At 36.7% G+C, this 17,791-nt stretch overlaps 2 protein-coding genes across 2 annotated transcripts; both read right to left on the reverse strand.

Moving 5' to 3' along the window:
* Nucleotides 1-1,381: 1,381 nt before the first annotated feature.
* On the reverse strand, nucleotides 1,382-4,837 carry LOC111009707 (FRIGIDA-like protein 4a). Its single transcript, XM_022282893.2, has 3 exons — nucleotides 3,849-4,837; nucleotides 2,556-2,731; nucleotides 1,382-2,177 (listed from the first exon to the last, which is right to left on the reverse strand). Exons 1-3 carry the CDS (start codon nucleotides 4,741-4,743, stop codon nucleotides 1,686-1,688), a joined length of 1,563 nt encoding a protein of 520 aa, XP_022138585.1. The 5' UTR covers nucleotides 4,744-4,837; the 3' UTR covers nucleotides 1,382-1,685.
* A 3,828-nt stretch (nucleotides 4,838-8,665) lies between these two features.
* Nucleotides 8,666-17,258, reverse strand: LOC111009586 (RNA recognition motif XS domain protein). Its single transcript, XM_022282712.2, has 3 exons — nucleotides 16,111-17,258; nucleotides 11,116-11,423; nucleotides 8,666-9,358 (listed from the first exon to the last, which is right to left on the reverse strand). Exons 1-3 carry the CDS (start codon nucleotides 17,130-17,132, stop codon nucleotides 9,003-9,005), a joined length of 1,686 nt encoding a protein of 561 aa, XP_022138404.1. The 5' UTR covers nucleotides 17,133-17,258; the 3' UTR covers nucleotides 8,666-9,002.
* Nucleotides 17,259-17,791: the final 533 nt, after the last annotated feature.

The following is a 17,791-nucleotide window of genomic DNA, read 5'->3' on the forward strand; positions in this document are numbered from 1 at the left end:
TTAATGAGAGACGAAACTTCAAAGATGTGCATTAACATGTTGAAAGGGGCATGCACTGGCGCTACCTAAATAATTTCATTTCAATTTGTCAATTCATTAATTTCATTTTACTGAATTTTTAAAATGTCTATTTTAATCATTTTCATTATTTATTGTCAAACATGTGTAATAACACAGTGAAATGGGCATGCACTAAAATTATATAGATTGACGGAAATAAGTATCAAGTACCATGTGGGACGAATATTAAAAGCAGAATAATGATTGATATAACTAAAATTATTAAAGATTAAGAACTAAAACAGAATGAATTTAAATGTTAAAAGAGACCAATGAGATGCAAATCAAATTTTGAAAAAAAAAAAAAAACTAATGGTATCAATTTAAAAATGCTTGGAGAGAAAGGGCTTTTAGCCCAAATGCTAAACTAGAAAAAAAAAAAGCACTCAAAATACTTTTGAGGATGAGAAACAAATATAAAAATAATTTATAAAAACTAGCACTTTTTACTAAATTGTAAATATATTTTTGCACTCATAATCTCAACTACTTACGAGACATACTTTCGATATATATTTTCTTTTTTAATACAATATGTGTGAGTGAAGATTCGAACTTATGACTTTTATGTCGAAAATATATGTTTAACTAGCAAATTATGCTCAAGTTGACGACATACCCTCAACATGTTTATCTCTTCACCTAACATTCTTTGAACAAAGTTCCAATCTTTATCGAGAATTTGAATTCATGGCATAGTTCTCTTACATGTCCACCTCTTCCGTTATCTTATAATCTTCACTATATAATATATATATGCTTGTTGGATCGGTTGTTTTTCTTTTAGCAAAGACAAATGTGGTGGGGGCGTCGAATAATTGATAGGGTTCTTTAAGCCAACTCATATTTATTGGTCAAGTTGTCCCTGTAATATGATGGTTTTATTTGTTTGAATACAGTATAGACTATATGGTGGCATTGTCTTTCTAGGAATATTTATTTTTGTGGAAAACTTTTCCACAAACAACTCGTCTTAAAACTTTTCCCTTGTTATCATCAACTGGTTAAAACATTATCTCAAACCAAAAGATCGTGGGTTTAAATCTCCAACCCCACGTGTACTAAAAAAAATATTATAATGGGTAGAATCAAAGGATAACTATGATCAAACTATAAAAGAAAAACAAGCTGATTAAATAGGGTGGCAAAGGCTTCACTTGATGCCAGCCTGCTTCAACATCTGATCTCTAAGATCCAATTCAGATTCAAAAGACAATGAAAAACCAAATAATCTGTAAAGCAAAAGAGCCATCTCCTCAAACACAGATGGCATTTGTTTTGAAGGATAGGCATGATCGAGTAAGAGACTAAGAGATGAATAGAAGCAATAGGACAGAAGCCTTTCTACAACTAAAGACCAAATGACATTAGGATCTACTTAATAATGTTGTGTCGTGGTCATCCTAATTACTTTACACGATCAACCCCTACAGCTAAAGTTTGATCAACATTAGAGGAGTTTTTGGCTTCTCAGCATGAAAAGCAAGAAGCATAACAAGTCACAATTAACACACATACATCGCTACTGTTTAATGGTTAGGTATTACAGACAAACCATTGGGAAAGTAAATAACAGGATCGAAGTCATCGAATCAGCAGTTACCATCTTCAGAGATCAGTCATGTTTATCGGTAGTAAGCTGGTTGATATGCCGGGGGCATTGCACTGCCGTAGCCACCGTATGCAGGATAGGACATTGGAGGTGAAGGGAAAGATCCAGCATGTAGAGGAGGAGCCGCTTCAGGTGAGTAAGTGTAAGGATTTGCAGGTGGGCTTCTGCTGCCATACATGGACGGTGGGGAATGGTAAGGTGGGATGCCAGCAGGGTATTGAGAGTGTGAAGGAGACCTGACAAATGCGGGAGCTGCAGGGTATGAAGATACATATGCATTTGTCAGACGACCAGCCTTGGCAGGTGGCATAGGACCGCCATTGTTTGCCCGTGTTCGTTTGTTGGCAGGGACTGCAGCTGGCTTTCTCTTCTCTACCTTAACCTTTTCCAGTTGTTCAAGGCGTTTCTTAAGGTTTTCTGGAGGGAACTCCTCCTGAAGCTTGTATTCTTCAATGCACTTGATGACAGCACGGAGTGCAGATTGCTCTTTCCGTGCAGCAAGGTGCTGCAACAAACAAGAAGAAAATATACCAATCACTTCTGCTTTCATAATATGTACAGAATTCGTTGAAGAGATCAAATCATACAAAGAACCTGGAACTGAGGACCAGTTAGTTTTGGACCAATCAAACACACATAGATAGCCTATAACTATAACATAATTTCTACTACCTACAAACAGATGACAGAGGTATACAAAATGAAAAACTATCACACTAAAAGACATGAATGCATAACAAATGAATGGTAAACTGCATTTATATAATCATCTGAAGGACGCCCATTGATGATCCCTCCTCACCACGTGAAAGATATAAACATGAATGCGGTAACTGATTTGAATTAGTAGAAAAGAGAAGTTACAAAATAAGATAAAATATACCATTGCTCTGCCAGCATTATTTGGGTCCTCAGAAATAGCAGCTGCAGCTTTCTTTGCATCCTTCAGATAAGCTTTCAGCAGTGGAACAGGGGGGAACTTATCCGCAAGACCAACTTCATATGTAAAATGCACAGCATCAAGCTGCTGTCCCCGGCTGATTAATTCTTCAATCATATCTACACATGATAGCAGCTTAGAAGCATAAAAAATTTCATCTGCAGCTCTCCCATTACAGTTATAACTTCCATGATATATTGATATTAACAATAACCAAGGAAGCAATTTAGAAATAAAATAAGATAGGGGAAAGTTATAGTATGACCAAGCTAACAACAAGGATATCCAATACTTATGGCCCAGAAGACAACACATCAACGAGGCTAACAACAAGGCTACCCAAACCAACCATCAAGCAACAAGGCTTCCGTAATAGTTTTAATAATAATAATAAATCAGGAAAATGATTTACAGTCAAAATGAGATGGGGGGAATTTATATCATAACCAAGCTAACAACAAGGCTATCCAAGGTATACATATGGCCAGAAGAGAGTAACGCCCTTCCAACCACCTAGTAGAACAAAATTGATTCATCAAAAAATAAGTTGTTATCTGCCATTTAATCACAAATCACGCATGAATCCACATCACATTGCAACATATAGGAGGACACATAGCCGCATGCATACAGATGTAAACCCACAGAATTATCTCAGGTCAAAACCATTTCATTTGGTAAGCTATGCAATAAACCAAACCCGTTTATCTATCAATTTCAAAATATTTCTAGTAAAGGCATCATAATTTATCTAAAATAAAACTAACACTTACTGCGGTAACTGGTAAGAGACCTAATCCGATATGTAATCGCTAATTCAATATGTCCCTGTTTATTAAACTCCCAACCCACATGTTCAACCACTTTGTGGTAACTGGTAAGAGACCACTCGGCTAAGTGCTAACATCAAATTAATTCTATAAAAAACAACTCAGCCTCAAATTCATGGAGTGTTTTGAAAACATTGATATGCTACCAACGTAATCCTTCTCTTAAATATAATTAAATGAGGTTTCACGAATCATCCCTTCCATATAGTTCCATGTTTGGATCTTTAAAAATAGAAGAACATAACAACCCATTTCAGATGAGGGTATTATACCAGGCATTATATCATAACAACTCAGCCTCAAATTCATGGAGTGTTTAGAAAAAATTGATATGCTACCAAGTCATGCTTCTAAAACAAACTCAAGATCAGAAATAAAAACGAAAGGGAAATTCAGGGAATTATACCAGGCATTATATCCCCGAGGCCAAGTGACACCGCCAGCTTGGGCATCTGCTTCCGCCAGGCCGAACCAACAACAAGCTTCCTATACAAATCAACATCTTCTCTCTTCACAATCCCGAAAGTAACCAAGTGCTGCAAAAAGGTGTGCACGTCTGGCGTCCTAACATTCTCAATACCACCTCGCTCTTCCAAGCTCGCCTTCCAAGTTTCAGCGATCTCCTTGGCGCGCTCTTTCATGCTAGGCGTCACCAAAATCCTCGACTTCCCGATCACTGGGTCTACAACAACTGGAATCAGCGATTCAAGCACCAAAACACAAGCCCACCCCAAATCGTTCCCTCCATCACTTCTTTCTACTCTCTTATCCAGTGGAAAGACCTCCGAGATGGCCTCCAGCACGAATCTCGGCGGATCGATGCATTCCGCTAACGCCAGGTGCATTTTAGCCCTCAATGTCTCCAGTTCCTTCTTCTTACCAGTAACAAACCTCCAAAATCCACCAGAATCCATTTCCAAACAGAACGATTTCAGCTTCAATAACAATCCATCGCCATCATCGACTTCACCATTCTCATCGGCGTCCTTTTCAAGAGCTTTAAGCGCAGCCTCCATACTTTTCTCGACCTTACCGAGCGCGATCTGAACACTGCCCTGGATACTACCCTCGCGCTTCTCCAGCTCGTCAAGAGACTCCTTAGTCTGATGATCTAGGGTTTGAATTTTATGCCTGAGCGCCTCCGATTTCTTGAGGAGATCCTGCTCCAGATTAGTGAAGTGGTCGGAGAGCTCCTTCCAGAGCAAGGTACAGCTCGTCATCAGAGAAGTCTGCCTTTGGAACTCGTCGAAACTCGGGTGAGTCAACTCGCTCAACTCGCCGGGATCGGGGATCGACCCCATTTTTCCCTTTTTATCGCTCGTACTGCGGCGGCGCTGCGGCGGAGGAAGAGAGAGAGAGAGAGAGTGCGGTGTGAAAAGAAGAGAAGAGGGAATGAAACTTGAAACGGAAGAGATAAATCAAAGCGACAGAACACTGAAATTATATCGACAAATGAGAGAGTGACACGTAGTGGAAAATTACCGGAAACCGGCGTCCAAAAGTTACTTGTGAAGCAATTCTAGAATGCGCCGACGGTACCTTCGCTTTCAAATGTTTCAATTTGAATGAAGATATTCTATTTTTGTATTTTTATTCAAGTTTTTCTCAATTTTGCTTTTAGTTTTTTTTTTTCAATTTTCAATTTTAATTTTTGTTTAGTACAATATGGGAGTGAGAATTCAACTCTTAACCTAATGGTTAGATACACGTACCTTAATCTGAGTTGGTTATATCATTTTAATCTTACTAATAAAAAGTAGATGTAATTAAATTATTATCTTGTTAACATATCAACTTGTAGGTAACTTCTTAGTAGAAATGAATTTTATTAATATTATATGTCAATTAACAGATGCGTTCATCTACCTATATAGTAAATTAATAATTTAATTATATATTAACTCTCTGTTGACCAACTTTAATAGTTTTATTTTGGAGGAACTCCATTGAAAAATTTTAACATATTAATCATAAAATTTAGAATTCTAAAATATTAGTGACCACAAACTCAAAAGATTAGTAGTGACCATTTTGTATGTTAGCCTTACATTTTTAACATTGATAGATCTATCAATTTTTTCTATGAACTACCTATTTTAATCTAAATCTCAATATGTTTTGGAACCTTTATTTTTCTTTTTAGTAATAAATCTTGTCAATACCATGTTTCTAAAATGTTAATATGACATGTTAATTAAATTAATTAATGATAATGTGGTAAGACATCACACAAGATAATAGATTAACTAAATAAAATAAGAGCAAATAGATAAAAAAAAAAGTTGATGAAATGAGTGAGACAAATATATTTGTGGAGTGGAATCTTAAACCTTCGACTTTGAAGAAGATAATTGGTGATTTATCAATTGAATTATGTCATAATTGACTACTTTATTAATATTTTTAGATATTAAAATAGATACACCGTCAAATTTCATAAACTACTTCTTCCTTAATCGTAATTTAATCCAGCGGACAAAATCATTGAAATTTTTAATACTTCTAATTCATGAAGACCAACGATGTGTCCATTTCAGAAGTATTTTATTTATGTCATTTTGCTGTCTATTCTCTGAAAATTCTTCAAAAGGCCGTTTTATTTAATTTAGTACAGAATAGACAAAACAATGACACATGACTTAATTTAAGATCAACTGGCTAATATTTTATAAACAGATAAAAACATAATTCAAACAACAATCTAAAAAAAGTCAGCTTTTTTCTTTTATTTCAAACAAGAATAGAAATTGATTAACACGGAATATTTTTTTTTAACTCTACGGACCAAACTAAAAATATAAAGAGTTGCATATAATTTTTACAAAATTATTGAAATAATCCTATTGACGAATCAATTTGCCAACACATTTTATCAAATTATTATTAATATAATTCTTAACAAAAAGACGTTAAATTCAGCCTAATTCAAACCGTAATTACAAATTTTAGTTTGAATCCCCCATTACAATTTCAGACGATAATTGTAATGAAGAGATATTTGAATCTTTCCCTACAAAAAAAGTGAGATATTTGTTTCGCATATTGTTGGTGAGATTGAAAAAATGGTAAGAAAAGAAAGAAATTGGGTAAAGTTGAAGCAAGATGCATTCTTTGCTTGATAGAGTTGGCCATTGGATTTGAAGATAAGATTTGGAAAGGTGCATAGGGCAACAATTTTCTTGATAAGAATGTCAAATTTTCCATAGAAATGTCAAGAGGTTGTTTATCAATTGTTATCAAAAAAATATATTTCCCTTTTTCCATTTGTATGATGTATGAATTTGGTCAAATTAGGTTGATTAATGAACTTCGACATGGTTAGAGATTGCAGATACTTGCATAAGAGACTTGACACAAGTAATTTGGGTCTCGTATTTGACAAAATTTAATGAAATATATATCAACAATCCAATCTTTATAGAGATGAGAGTGATCATTATCATCACTAGTAGCAGGTGATCAACCACACCCACCCATAACAAGGTTTATAATAAACAACTAGGGAAGTCATAGGCATAATATGTGGCACCTTAGACTATACCTTTATTAATCATCACACAGAAATGTAATTTGCTAGGTCGACATAAAGTGCAGAACAATTGTATATGGTTTCCTACCCTGATCATGTCTATAGTGTCTAGTTTAATTAATCCCTACAAGATTGCTAAATGACATTCAATGTGACCTCATGATCAACATTTTGATCTCGTTAGAAATGAAATACCAAGTACATTATCCCTCTAGTCTCACTTTGAAAACACTACGTAATATCTTAATCGTATCTTAATCTTATGTTGGCCAACCCACCATTACCTAAATCCTGCACCAATGAAGAAGAATCAGTTAACAAGAACTTATGTATGTAGAAGTCAAAACGAATCTATCTCAACAGTAATTGACACGTCTCCAACCAAAAAGTTGAGTTCGAACACCACCCCAACAAACGGATATGCATATAGACATGGTTAGAGTGCAAAAAAGAGAGAAGAATTAGGGTTTGTGGGAAGGGAAGAAAGCACTTTCCCGAAAACCAAAGTAAAAGAGGAGAGAGAGGTGGGGGATGGGCCATGGGCACTGAGTCTGACCACCACATGGCTTCAGTCAGTTAAAGCGCAGACAGATGCCAAAACAGAGTACGCAATTATACACTACACACTCCCATTTTTCTGCCTCCTTGACAACATCATCTCCCAGCATGCGCATCACACCTCTAAAGCTTACACCAATTCTTCACCTTTGCCACTACTCAATCCGTTTCATAATTACCTCTACAACTCAAATTACCACACAAAATCAAAGCTAACCCTCATTTCTCCAAATAGTTTACCAGCTTCTTCACACGTGGCAAAGATATATATTCAATATATACAGCTATGATGTAAACCATCCAATATTATGGATAAGATTCCTAGCTGGGAATGTCAAGGTATCTTCCACCGACACTGAAGGTGAAGGCTAAATTTTCAGAAAACATCACAACCCCAGAGATAATATCTTTCCTATTTCTACTTTTGATAGAAAAATTCTTTAAATCATATCAAACACAAACCAGAGAAGACTGAAAAGCTAAAAAAAGGCCTCCTCTGCTACCTCGCCCAGCAAATGCTTCATGAACATGCCTTCCAAAAAGTGTACCCAAATCAATGAAATATAAAAAAATAATAATAATAATAATAATAATCAAATTCAGCATTTTAACCCCTTCACCAGCATAGGATTCACGCCTGCTTGACCGTTCTGCTGCACACAGATCTGTACTCCAATTTTTTCTTTTTTTTTTTGGATAGAGATCTGTACTCCAACTAATCTATATATATATAATACATATAAGCAAGAGTTCAATCCCATCAAAATATATATTAGTGTATGGTTGTTCATCAATTGGAATCTCCCGCTGATGGAACGGCAGAGCATCCAACTCCGTGTGTGCCTGCTGTTTTAGAAACCAAGCAACAGAGCACCTCACCTACTCAAATAACTTCCCTTTTGATACACAAGCATCAATAAGTACAAGCATAAACGTAACTAGAGACAGCCTAGACTGATTGCGGAGCACTTGCTTATAATTTGTATACTTGTCCTGAGTACTCGGCAACGGATTAGATGCTAAGACAGGGACCAATTATGGTCAACTATGCTTATATTCCGTTCTAACATATGTTGAAACCACTACCAACTAATAGCAGGTTATGAATGTGCGGGTTTGTTAATGTAACAACATACTAATAATTAAAGCTTCTTTCAATCATTTGGATTTGAAAAGGTAGACAAACAACCAGATCCATATTCCATACCCCGCCATACACATTAATCGTTCTATGGAAGAATTAAAACTATGCAACAAATCCTGGAAAAATCCTGAAGTTACATTACTGGTAGACCAAACAACCACTTCCTTTAGACAAAGGATGATATTCACCAAGCCGTTTGGTAAAGACTTGTAAAGACTTCACTTCATCAATGAACCATCGAGCTCAAAAATGACATGGATCTGACCTTTTGCAGTTGAACCAAGGGTACAAAATGAACACGTGCTGAACTATATATTTCTCCAGATATTCTACCTGGACGATTTGAAGTCCCTACAGCTCTCTATGGCTACCTTCTTCCTTGTATCGAAATCAACTTTGTCCATATCAGCTGCAGTTGCAAGATAACCATAAAAAATCCTTTTCTTCTCTCCAGTCTTTTCATCCGTCTTCACAAGGTTTGGATTTTTGTCATCATCCATACTAAACACTGCAGGCCGCACGTGAGCCCAAGCCATACGTCCATGACCACCCTTCTCAAAAAATTCAGCCAGTCTCTTAGCTTCATTGAGGCCAGACTGATCACCCGAAAACTTGATCAACGTTGTGCCCAAATGACCATCTCTTCCATACAGAGACTTTGACTTCCCACCCCCAAACCCAAGGTCTGAAAAAGAAAAAAGGAAGGCCAAATGACTCGTCAAGACAACTTACTGCCAACAAATTGATAGCAAACTAGCCATTAGATTATAAAAGGTAAAGCCCTTGAACTAGAGACAGAAGTGGTTGTGTAGAAACCACACAGCCATGTTGAAAATTCTGTGATTACTAAAGCTTAAAAAGCTTCAGAAGCTACAAGCATATCAGACAGATCCCACATGGTACATAGCACGATTATTTAAAACAGAAACAACTATGGCACAAAAATCCAGGCACCCAGTACTGGAAGGTAGAGAATATGGAAAACCAAATCAAATATAATAAAAAATGAAAGAGACCACCAGAACCATTACAATCATGTCTAACAAAGTAACGAAACGCTACACTAGCTACTAGATAAATAATCAGTCAATCACGTACTCTTATGTAACCAAGGAACACAAACAAAAGGCAATGTGGTGTCAGATACAAAATTTGCCCTGATGTTAAGCATAGCTTAATGTGAGATCATCTCCGATTTATCTAAATCTAGCTCTCCTGTCTGGTATTGCAGAATTTCATTGCAGAACCTATCATTACCTCCATCGTCTAACACACAAGAGACAAATGAAGAATAGGGATCAAAAAACGGACTTCTGAAATAAAAGACTGAAATTACAAGTCTATGTTGAAATAGTCTTAAATCAACCAATACTGTTCCGGTTCGCATCACGCATTAGTCTTAGTAAATGCAGGAAAAATGAATGCACGATTAAATTAAGAGGTTGCAGAGTAAAGAACCATGTAATTAAGCAAATGCATCAGTCGCTAACCTCTCATAAGTCTAAATAATGTATTCATAACTCATGAACGTTAACCAACCAAGATTATTGGGTAATTAAAAAATTCACCAATAACACCAAAACAACAGGAGAGAATGAAGGATGTTAATTAGCAAAGGGATAAAAAAAATCTTAAAAATTTGAACGTGCCATCAACTTATTTATAGGGATTTCAGATAAAAACTTAAGGTTAATTAACTATGAGTACATTAAGAAGCAGATAAATAAAAACATAGTTCACATCAGAACTATAATAAATAAATAAGGTACTCCCACTTTCTAAACTGCTTGCCCAACTAAACAGATGGATCATCTGTGACGGACTTGAGAGTGAGGAACCTGACAAGAAAACAATTTCCACTTGTACAGTGTGACCCCTACCTCCAGTTGATAAACACTTTGACCAAAATCAACTAAAGGGAGAAAAGAGAAACAGCTTCCTTAACATTCAATCAATACGAAGCTTAAGTTTTACTGCAAAAGAAAACTACAAAAGATGGAGGATAAGGGTACTCTACTTGAGCAAAAGGATTAAAAAATCTCTTCCAATTCGCTTTGAAAGAGTTCCACTAACTCAATAACAAAACTATAAGAGAAGTACCAAAAGGTTCACCGCGTGCCGTCAAACTTATTCATGTAGGATTCAAATAAAACTTCAGGTTTATTAAATAAATGATAAAGATCATGAAAATTCTAATCAGCATCTAAAAAATAACTAAGTATACCACTTTCTAAACCTATTGCCGAACACAGATGGACATCTGTGATGGACTTGAGAAAGTCCAGAGATGCTTCAAGTGCTTCTTCTAAGTGTTTCTGAGCAGAACAGTTGCAGATGCAGTATTGCCTAGCCTAGTTGATCAGAGACCTTATTCTATCTAGAAAGAGATAAACGATTCAAACAGCAATGAAGAATGATGAGATGTAAAAAAGTGCATTATACCTCTAATTTTACTATCCATTGCTTTGTTTCCCAAACCCTCCATGCGCCCATCTTTACCCTTTCCAGTAATTGTATTATGGATGATCACTAGAGGAGGCCACATAATAAGATCATCCTGATTAGCTGCTGCTTCATCAGCAGATAGAAACTGGTATCCTCTCGAGTTATCAGGAGACTTTGAGTAGTTCCACCCCATTAAAACACAAAGAGCTTTGTGTAAACCCAAATGATCCACTTGTGAATCAGCACTATCAGAGTTGTACGTGTGCATAACAAGGCCATGCATATCTGGAAATTCTCTAGATGACCTGAAAGTAAGCATATAAAGGAGGGGGAAATATTCTTTAGGGACCCAGATTATAATTTTCAATAGGTTCAAACTATAATACAAGCCTACAAATTTGAACCAAAATGGGAAAAAAGTGGTGTAGACCACTCGAAATGGTAAGCTGTAGGTGGAAACGAAGACTCCAAAATTGCAAAAAGCATCATCACGCACAGAAATCAGGCAGCAATTCTACAACTTCCCACAAAATCTTCACTCAAATGCAAAGCAAATCTCAAAACTGATTTTTTAAAATAAAGTTACCATTAAACCTACAACCACTAAAGTTCTTTTCTAAGTGGTGTAGTCAAGTATGGAAGATTCAGTCCAGACAAATAACAGAAGAGGCAAGGTTTCTACGTCTCAGGTTCTCCTGTCACAACATTCATCCATGTTGACGTAGATTGCAGGACAGATAATTGATATGGATGTCAATGTTGAATGATCAGCATCATAATTTATTTTTACATAACTCTTAAATCTTTAAATTCAGTCAATTTCATTCTGAGAGGAACTTTAGTAAACAAAGACCTAACTTTGACGGTCTGTGTTTCAAGGTGTCTCTTACTTGTCTGCCAATTCCATTTATCAACACATTGGAAGACTGAACTCTTCCCAAATGTTCCTGTCATTTGATGAGTATTGGAATATCTAACGTATTTATGAGATGAGAAGCAGTTTATTAAAAAACAAACGTGCACAATATTAAGAAACCAATCAGGCTAACAAGGTTCACATATTTGCATAGTTGGAAGCTCATAGGCACATTTCTTCTTAACATGACTATGAGAAAGACTAAGGATTCAAAAACATTTTACCAATTAAAGAACAGGTACACCGTGTGAATACCAAAGGCTGCTAACAAAGTTATTACTTTCTTTTTTTATAGTACAACAAATTTGAGGTGGGGATTTGGAGGTTTGAGAAGGAGATACTTTAATTGAGCTATGCTCACATTGGCCTTATTGAGAAAAATAAAATATCAAGGCTAGGAGCCATAATATTCAAAGTAATTAGAAATCTCCAGCGGGCAAAGATTAGGAAAGGGATATAAACTTCTTTTTGGACAAGAAACTTAACTTTCATTACCAAAAGAGAACAAAAGGGTGAGATGAGATATCCCCACGAGCCACAGGATTACAAAAAAGACTACCAAGTAGCCAAAGATTCTAGAGACACCATAATTACAAAAGACATTAATACTAGATGCCCAAGAGGACACAAAGATTCTAATTCTAACACACTCCTGCAAAACCTCTCTTTCTGATTCTTCTCCAAGGAAAGTCCAATTTCTTTCAAACCAAAGCCTCCAAACCAAACCAGCTATCCAAATGGACCAAAGGACTTTTGCTTGCCCTTTAAAGTACGTTCCAAGGAGCAGTTGAAGAAATGCCTCAAAGGGATATAATATTTTAAAAGAAACAAATCCTCGTGTAGGGAAGCCCAAGATGAGAAGACAATTCAAAACTGACTTTTTTCCAGAAATGCAAGGGTAAGTCATGGAGTTTAATCCAACCTCCATAACCTTGAACTCATTCTTTCCTACTATGCATGTCAAAATCCCATTTATCAATTTTCATGTGAAACTTATCAATTTTCCTTCACTTTCCAACAGTTATCTGCTTATAGAACATACTGTTATCTTCAACTTTTAATAATGCTTTATCCATAAAAGGATTAAACACACAACGTGGAGAGAATTCTCTTTTTATAGTATCATAAATTGTCCGCACTTGGAGATAACCAATATGTTATTCCAGACTACTTCTAAAACTTCTTCTTCTTTGATCCAAAAAGATCTGTCTTTTTTCAGCACCTTTTTCCTTGAAAGATATTGCCCAGCTTCGGTGTCTCCCTAGCTTCTACAGATACTTCATTTGAGATTCGACCAATTGCTGTCTTCACTTTAATTGCCACCGATTTATATGCGTCTCTCTCTTCCTTAGAATGAATTTCTTTTACTGCTTCAGCAAATCTTCCTTCAGGAATCCTTCGTTCTGGGATGACAGCCTTTTTCCTTTCTCCGCAGGAGTGAACTTTCTTTTATGATTCTATAGATCTTTCATTTGAGCCTCCATGCTCCTGATAGAGAAGACCTTCAGCATTGACCAGAAATCAAGCCAACCACAATCCTGATGCAAGATTTCAGGATTCAGTGGGAATAGAAACTATACGTCTTCCCCCACGAGTTGGCCACATAATTCATTCTATGAACCAAGACTGCCTGATGCAAGATTGTGGATTCGGTTAATACCATGACATCTCGATCCTGGAAAAATAAACGAGGGCATGCAGGCATTTGGATCAACTCTGCCATATATGACTCTAAAACCATAAGAACTAAAATCACATTCTTGTTTACTTCTTCTAGCATATAACTATCATTTTCAGCAGAAAAATGAATCATCAACTTTGCAACTATTGACGTCCATCAATTAAAACTGTAGAAAATCTGCTTCAAGAACTTAAAATACTTCAATCACAAAAAAACCAAACTCTAGGGAGAACGAGAGAGCATTTTTTACCAAGCTCTAACAGCCACTTGTTTGTTTTTTAGCAAAGGATCCAAAAATAGGTGTTCGAGCCACTTTCTAATTGGAACATTTCAGAAGGGTGTGGTAGCGTATGGTTTTTAGAGGATATCTTAGACTCGTGAGCCAAGATCCACTCAAAAGAGTGTGGACTGTGGTTGCTCACGTTGACCCTATGCCACAAAGTGTTGGACTCTATATATAATCGCCACCCCAACAGATAATTTTCTTTTGTACCCGTGTTTCCCAAACACAGAAAAGCTAGGGTCCATCACATTCTCTAGGTAATTTTAAAAAGTAGAGATTTGCAAGTAAAATGGCCTAAATTGTCACTTAACCAGACTCTATAATTGAAGAAATTATTCGTCCAATGAGCAACCTTCCACCTCATTAATATCAAAGCAACCCACTTGGCCACCTAATTCCACAAACATTTCAAATTGGTATAGCCAAGAGAGTTTCTTCAAAGATTTCTCTTATTGATTTTAACATCAAGTCAACTAGAAACTATAAATATCCCACTTACAGGCAGGGATTAGAGCCTAACTAAACAACTACCAACAGAGAGATTTTACCACTACATATAATGAGTCAAATAACCAGCCGGTTTACTCCATACAGCAAACAAGTTATTCTTGATATATATAACTTTCAATGATAACCATACACCAAGTCTAAAACCAACAAATAGACTGGACCAGAAAAAATAAAATTTCATCCCAACGGTCCATCAAACTGTATTGCATGGTTTAAAGAGGCCATGCCTATGCCAACACACAATATCAAAGGCAAATCATTATCACAATGAAACAGAACAAATTGCCTAAAGTTACAGGGTTATGGAACTTCCCCCATGATGCAACCATGCATTTCATGAAAAATCAAGTATATACCCAAATTTAATGCATCACACGAGGACTCACAGGAAGGAATTAAAAATTTTAAGAGTAACAAATAAGAGAATAGAAGCAAACGACAAATAGAACCAATGCTAAATCATATTAACAAGACTCAATTTTCATTGAAAACCCCTTCAGGAATTTCCAAAAGCCAAACAATATGTATATGACAATCACATAAACTGGGTGAAAGCATACGAAGCCTTTCACATAAATTAGAAAGCAAAATTATGCTTGAGTCTCTTCGTTTATCTTGAACTATCCTTATCAGTCAATTTGGTTTTCTAAAGTATAATGCTGAAAAATGATAGACGGCCGGTTCTATTTCCATCTAATTGTCATAAAATGTTGGTTTCAACATTTTTTATTTTCTTATACCAGCATGCCAATCAGAAGCATTGGTTTTGGTTAAAAACTGACCCACTTACACCTCTTCCCTACATTAAATAGTGGGGAGAAAAGCATAGGAAGAAGAGCACAACAAAAGCACTGACCTGAACACTCAACAGTAGCCAGCATCCATGCTTTCCTCAAATGCTTTTACGTGACACTTATAAGGAAAAGCAGCAGGATAGGAAAAGAAATACCATTAAAGGAAAGGGTAGCATATCAAGAAGTATGTACTTTACGTATCCATTTCCTTTCTCGGTCACAACCACAACAATAGCAAACAAACAGTGCATATATTGGTTGACAGCAACAACCACAAATCATAGATTTCAGATGCAGTATATTACGAGGGAGTTTAGTTCTCCTTTCCCTTATTTTGTACCTCTCCTCTTCTCGTTAATTCAATTATTATACATATTAAAATACAAAATTACATAAAATACAATGAAAGCATATAATTTGCCTCCCTATTTGTAATTCTTCATCGCATGCTAAGTAGGAGAAAAGAAAGGTATAGGAAGAAGAGCACAACAAACCACTGGCTCGGACACTTAACAGTAAGCCAGCACCCAGACTAGACTCAAATTCTTTTACGCCAGACTTGAGGAAAAGTAGCAGGAGAAAACAGCTTTAAAGGAAAGGGCAACGAACCAAAAAGCATATACTTTACGTATTTACCTCCTTCTCGATCACAACAACAAAAAGTGGAAACAAACAACGTAATGTATTCGCTATCATCATCCACCACAAACACTCACCGACGCAGGGACAAGAAGCGTTAATTATAAGCAATATAAAGAAATAGCACAAGTCAAATAGAAAAGGCATAGAGAGTCCCATTGCATCAAACCTTGCACAGGCAAGACATTGGAGACGCCCATGCTTCCCGTTGCCCAAATAATTCTTTCTCTGATTTGCGTTCTCATTGATAGTCTTCACGAAGTGAACAAATGCCTTTTTCAATGCATTCTGATCAACTTCTAAATATTTAGGAGCCACATTGTCGCCGCTACCTAACCTTAAACCTTCATTTTCATAACCCCCACCAACTCGCATGTACTTCGAGAACCTCATATCCTCTGTTCTACTATATGGGTCACTCGTTCCCACTAAAAAATCTCCCCGTCGTTCGCCGGGGCCTGAAAAAAATCCATTTGCATTCCCGTTATGCAAGAATTGCTGCTGTCGCCTAGATAATTCGTCTTTGTCATCCTTCCTATCCTTCTCATTGTCGTCATTGAATTTCCTTTTCATCGAAAATTCAGCAGCACCACCACGCTCATCAGCCCCTCGAGAATTCCAGTGATCTTGAGGCCTAGCACGCGCAAATTGTTCTTCCCGATTACCCCGAAACTCATCTGGGCTCATAGGGCCACCTGGGGGAAACCGATGATCAAATCCACCATATTCACGGCCAGGACCCCCGGAACCCATTGGTAAAAACCGGCCAGCAAGGTCCATGGGCCTTGCAGGCGGAGTAAAATCTTGATAGTCGAGCGGGAGAGCGAAGTAGGACCGTACACTACCATCGGCAAGAACAATCGTGCGGCGCTCAAGCATGTGGAATCCATAAGAGGGCGGAGGCAATGGGCCAAGAGCCGAGGGGTCAGGAAAGGGAGGAGAAGGGATTGGAGCCGAGGCCGGAGTCGGATTGACACCCTTGTCGGTGGGATGCATGGGGTGCGTCGAACCCGGGCTAATTGCAGTTTTCGGAGACGGTTTGTGAGGTTTGGAAGTTCTAGAATCGGATTTGGGATCGGAGGGAGGATTATTGTTGGAGGTGGACTCCCAACGGGATTTCCGGTTAGACGGGGCGGCGGAAGAAGAAGAAGGTTTCTGAGATGGCTTGGTGGTATTGTTACCGCCGGCCATGGCTGCTCCAAAAGCGGGCGGAGCCGCCTAGGGTTTACGAAAGAGAGAACAGAAAAAATCACCGTTTTGGCTTCGGGAAGACGGAGCGGTGAGTGAGGATTTTATTCTGGCGATAATACGCGATTGCTTCTCGATTCCCGTATTTTTATCCAACTTCTCAATGCTTCTTTTAACATTATTGTTAATATTTTTATCCATATTTCTATAGTTAAAATAATGCAAATATAGATATAATATTAATAAAAATGTATATTTTATTCAAAAGTTGTGAAATGTTTATTTGTTAATTTAACTTATCTTTACAGCCTTTTCAAAAATATTCCTCCACTCTCACATTTTATTGATTATTAATCAATATTTTGGTTGAAATTTTCATGGTACACAAATTCTCAGATTTTAATAAATCTATAGTTATTTAATTGTCTGTGTGAATAATAAATTATGAAAGCAGGTGGGCTAACAAATTTAATGGTGTGGATTTTTTAAGTGATTTTCATAGTTTGGATTTCTAAAATCATATATAATTTGCAATTTATTAAAATAAAATAAAAATGATAGAATTGGTGGTTCTACATTGTTTTTTAAATTTTCTTTATATAATGTGGATTTAAAAAATAAAAAAATATATTTGGTGGGATATTCATACTTAGATGCAATGA

Source organism: Momordica charantia, assembly GCF_013281855.1.
Source record: "Momordica charantia cultivar OHB3-1 chromosome 7 unlocalized genomic scaffold, Mcharantia_2.0 BLBB01000007.1, whole genome shotgun sequence".
Classification (NCBI taxonomy): domain Eukaryota; kingdom Viridiplantae; phylum Streptophyta; class Magnoliopsida; order Cucurbitales; family Cucurbitaceae; genus Momordica; species Momordica charantia.

What these genes read in the sequence shown, in the direction of transcription:
- LOC111009707 (XM_022282893.2), bottom strand. Translation starts at nt 4,743, where the DNA reads ATGGGGTCGATCCCCGATCCCGGCGAGTTGAGCGAGTTGACTCACCCG. An exon ending in CCTCGGGGATATAATGCCTG is followed by an intron (nt 2,732 to 3,848) that starts GTATAATTCCCT and finishes TATCATGTGTAG; the next exon opens with ATATGATTGAAGAATTAATC. An exon ending in ATAATGCTGGCAGAGCAATG is followed by an intron (nt 2,178 to 2,555) that starts GTATATTTTATC and finishes TGTTTGTTGCAG; the next exon opens with CACCTTGCTGCACGGAAAGA.
- LOC111009586 (XM_022282712.2), bottom strand. Translation starts at nt 17,132, where the DNA reads ATGGCCGGCGGTAACAATACCACCAAGCCATCTCAGAAACCTTCTTCT. An exon ending in CAATGTCTTGCCTGTGCAAG is followed by an intron (nt 11,424 to 16,110) that starts GTTTGATGCAAT and finishes GCTTACTTTCAG; the next exon opens with GTCATCTAGAGAATTTCCAG. An exon ending in AATGGATAGTAAAATTAGAG is followed by an intron (nt 9,359 to 11,115) that starts GTATAATGCACT and finishes TTTCTTTTTCAG; the next exon opens with ACCTTGGGTTTGGGGGTGGG.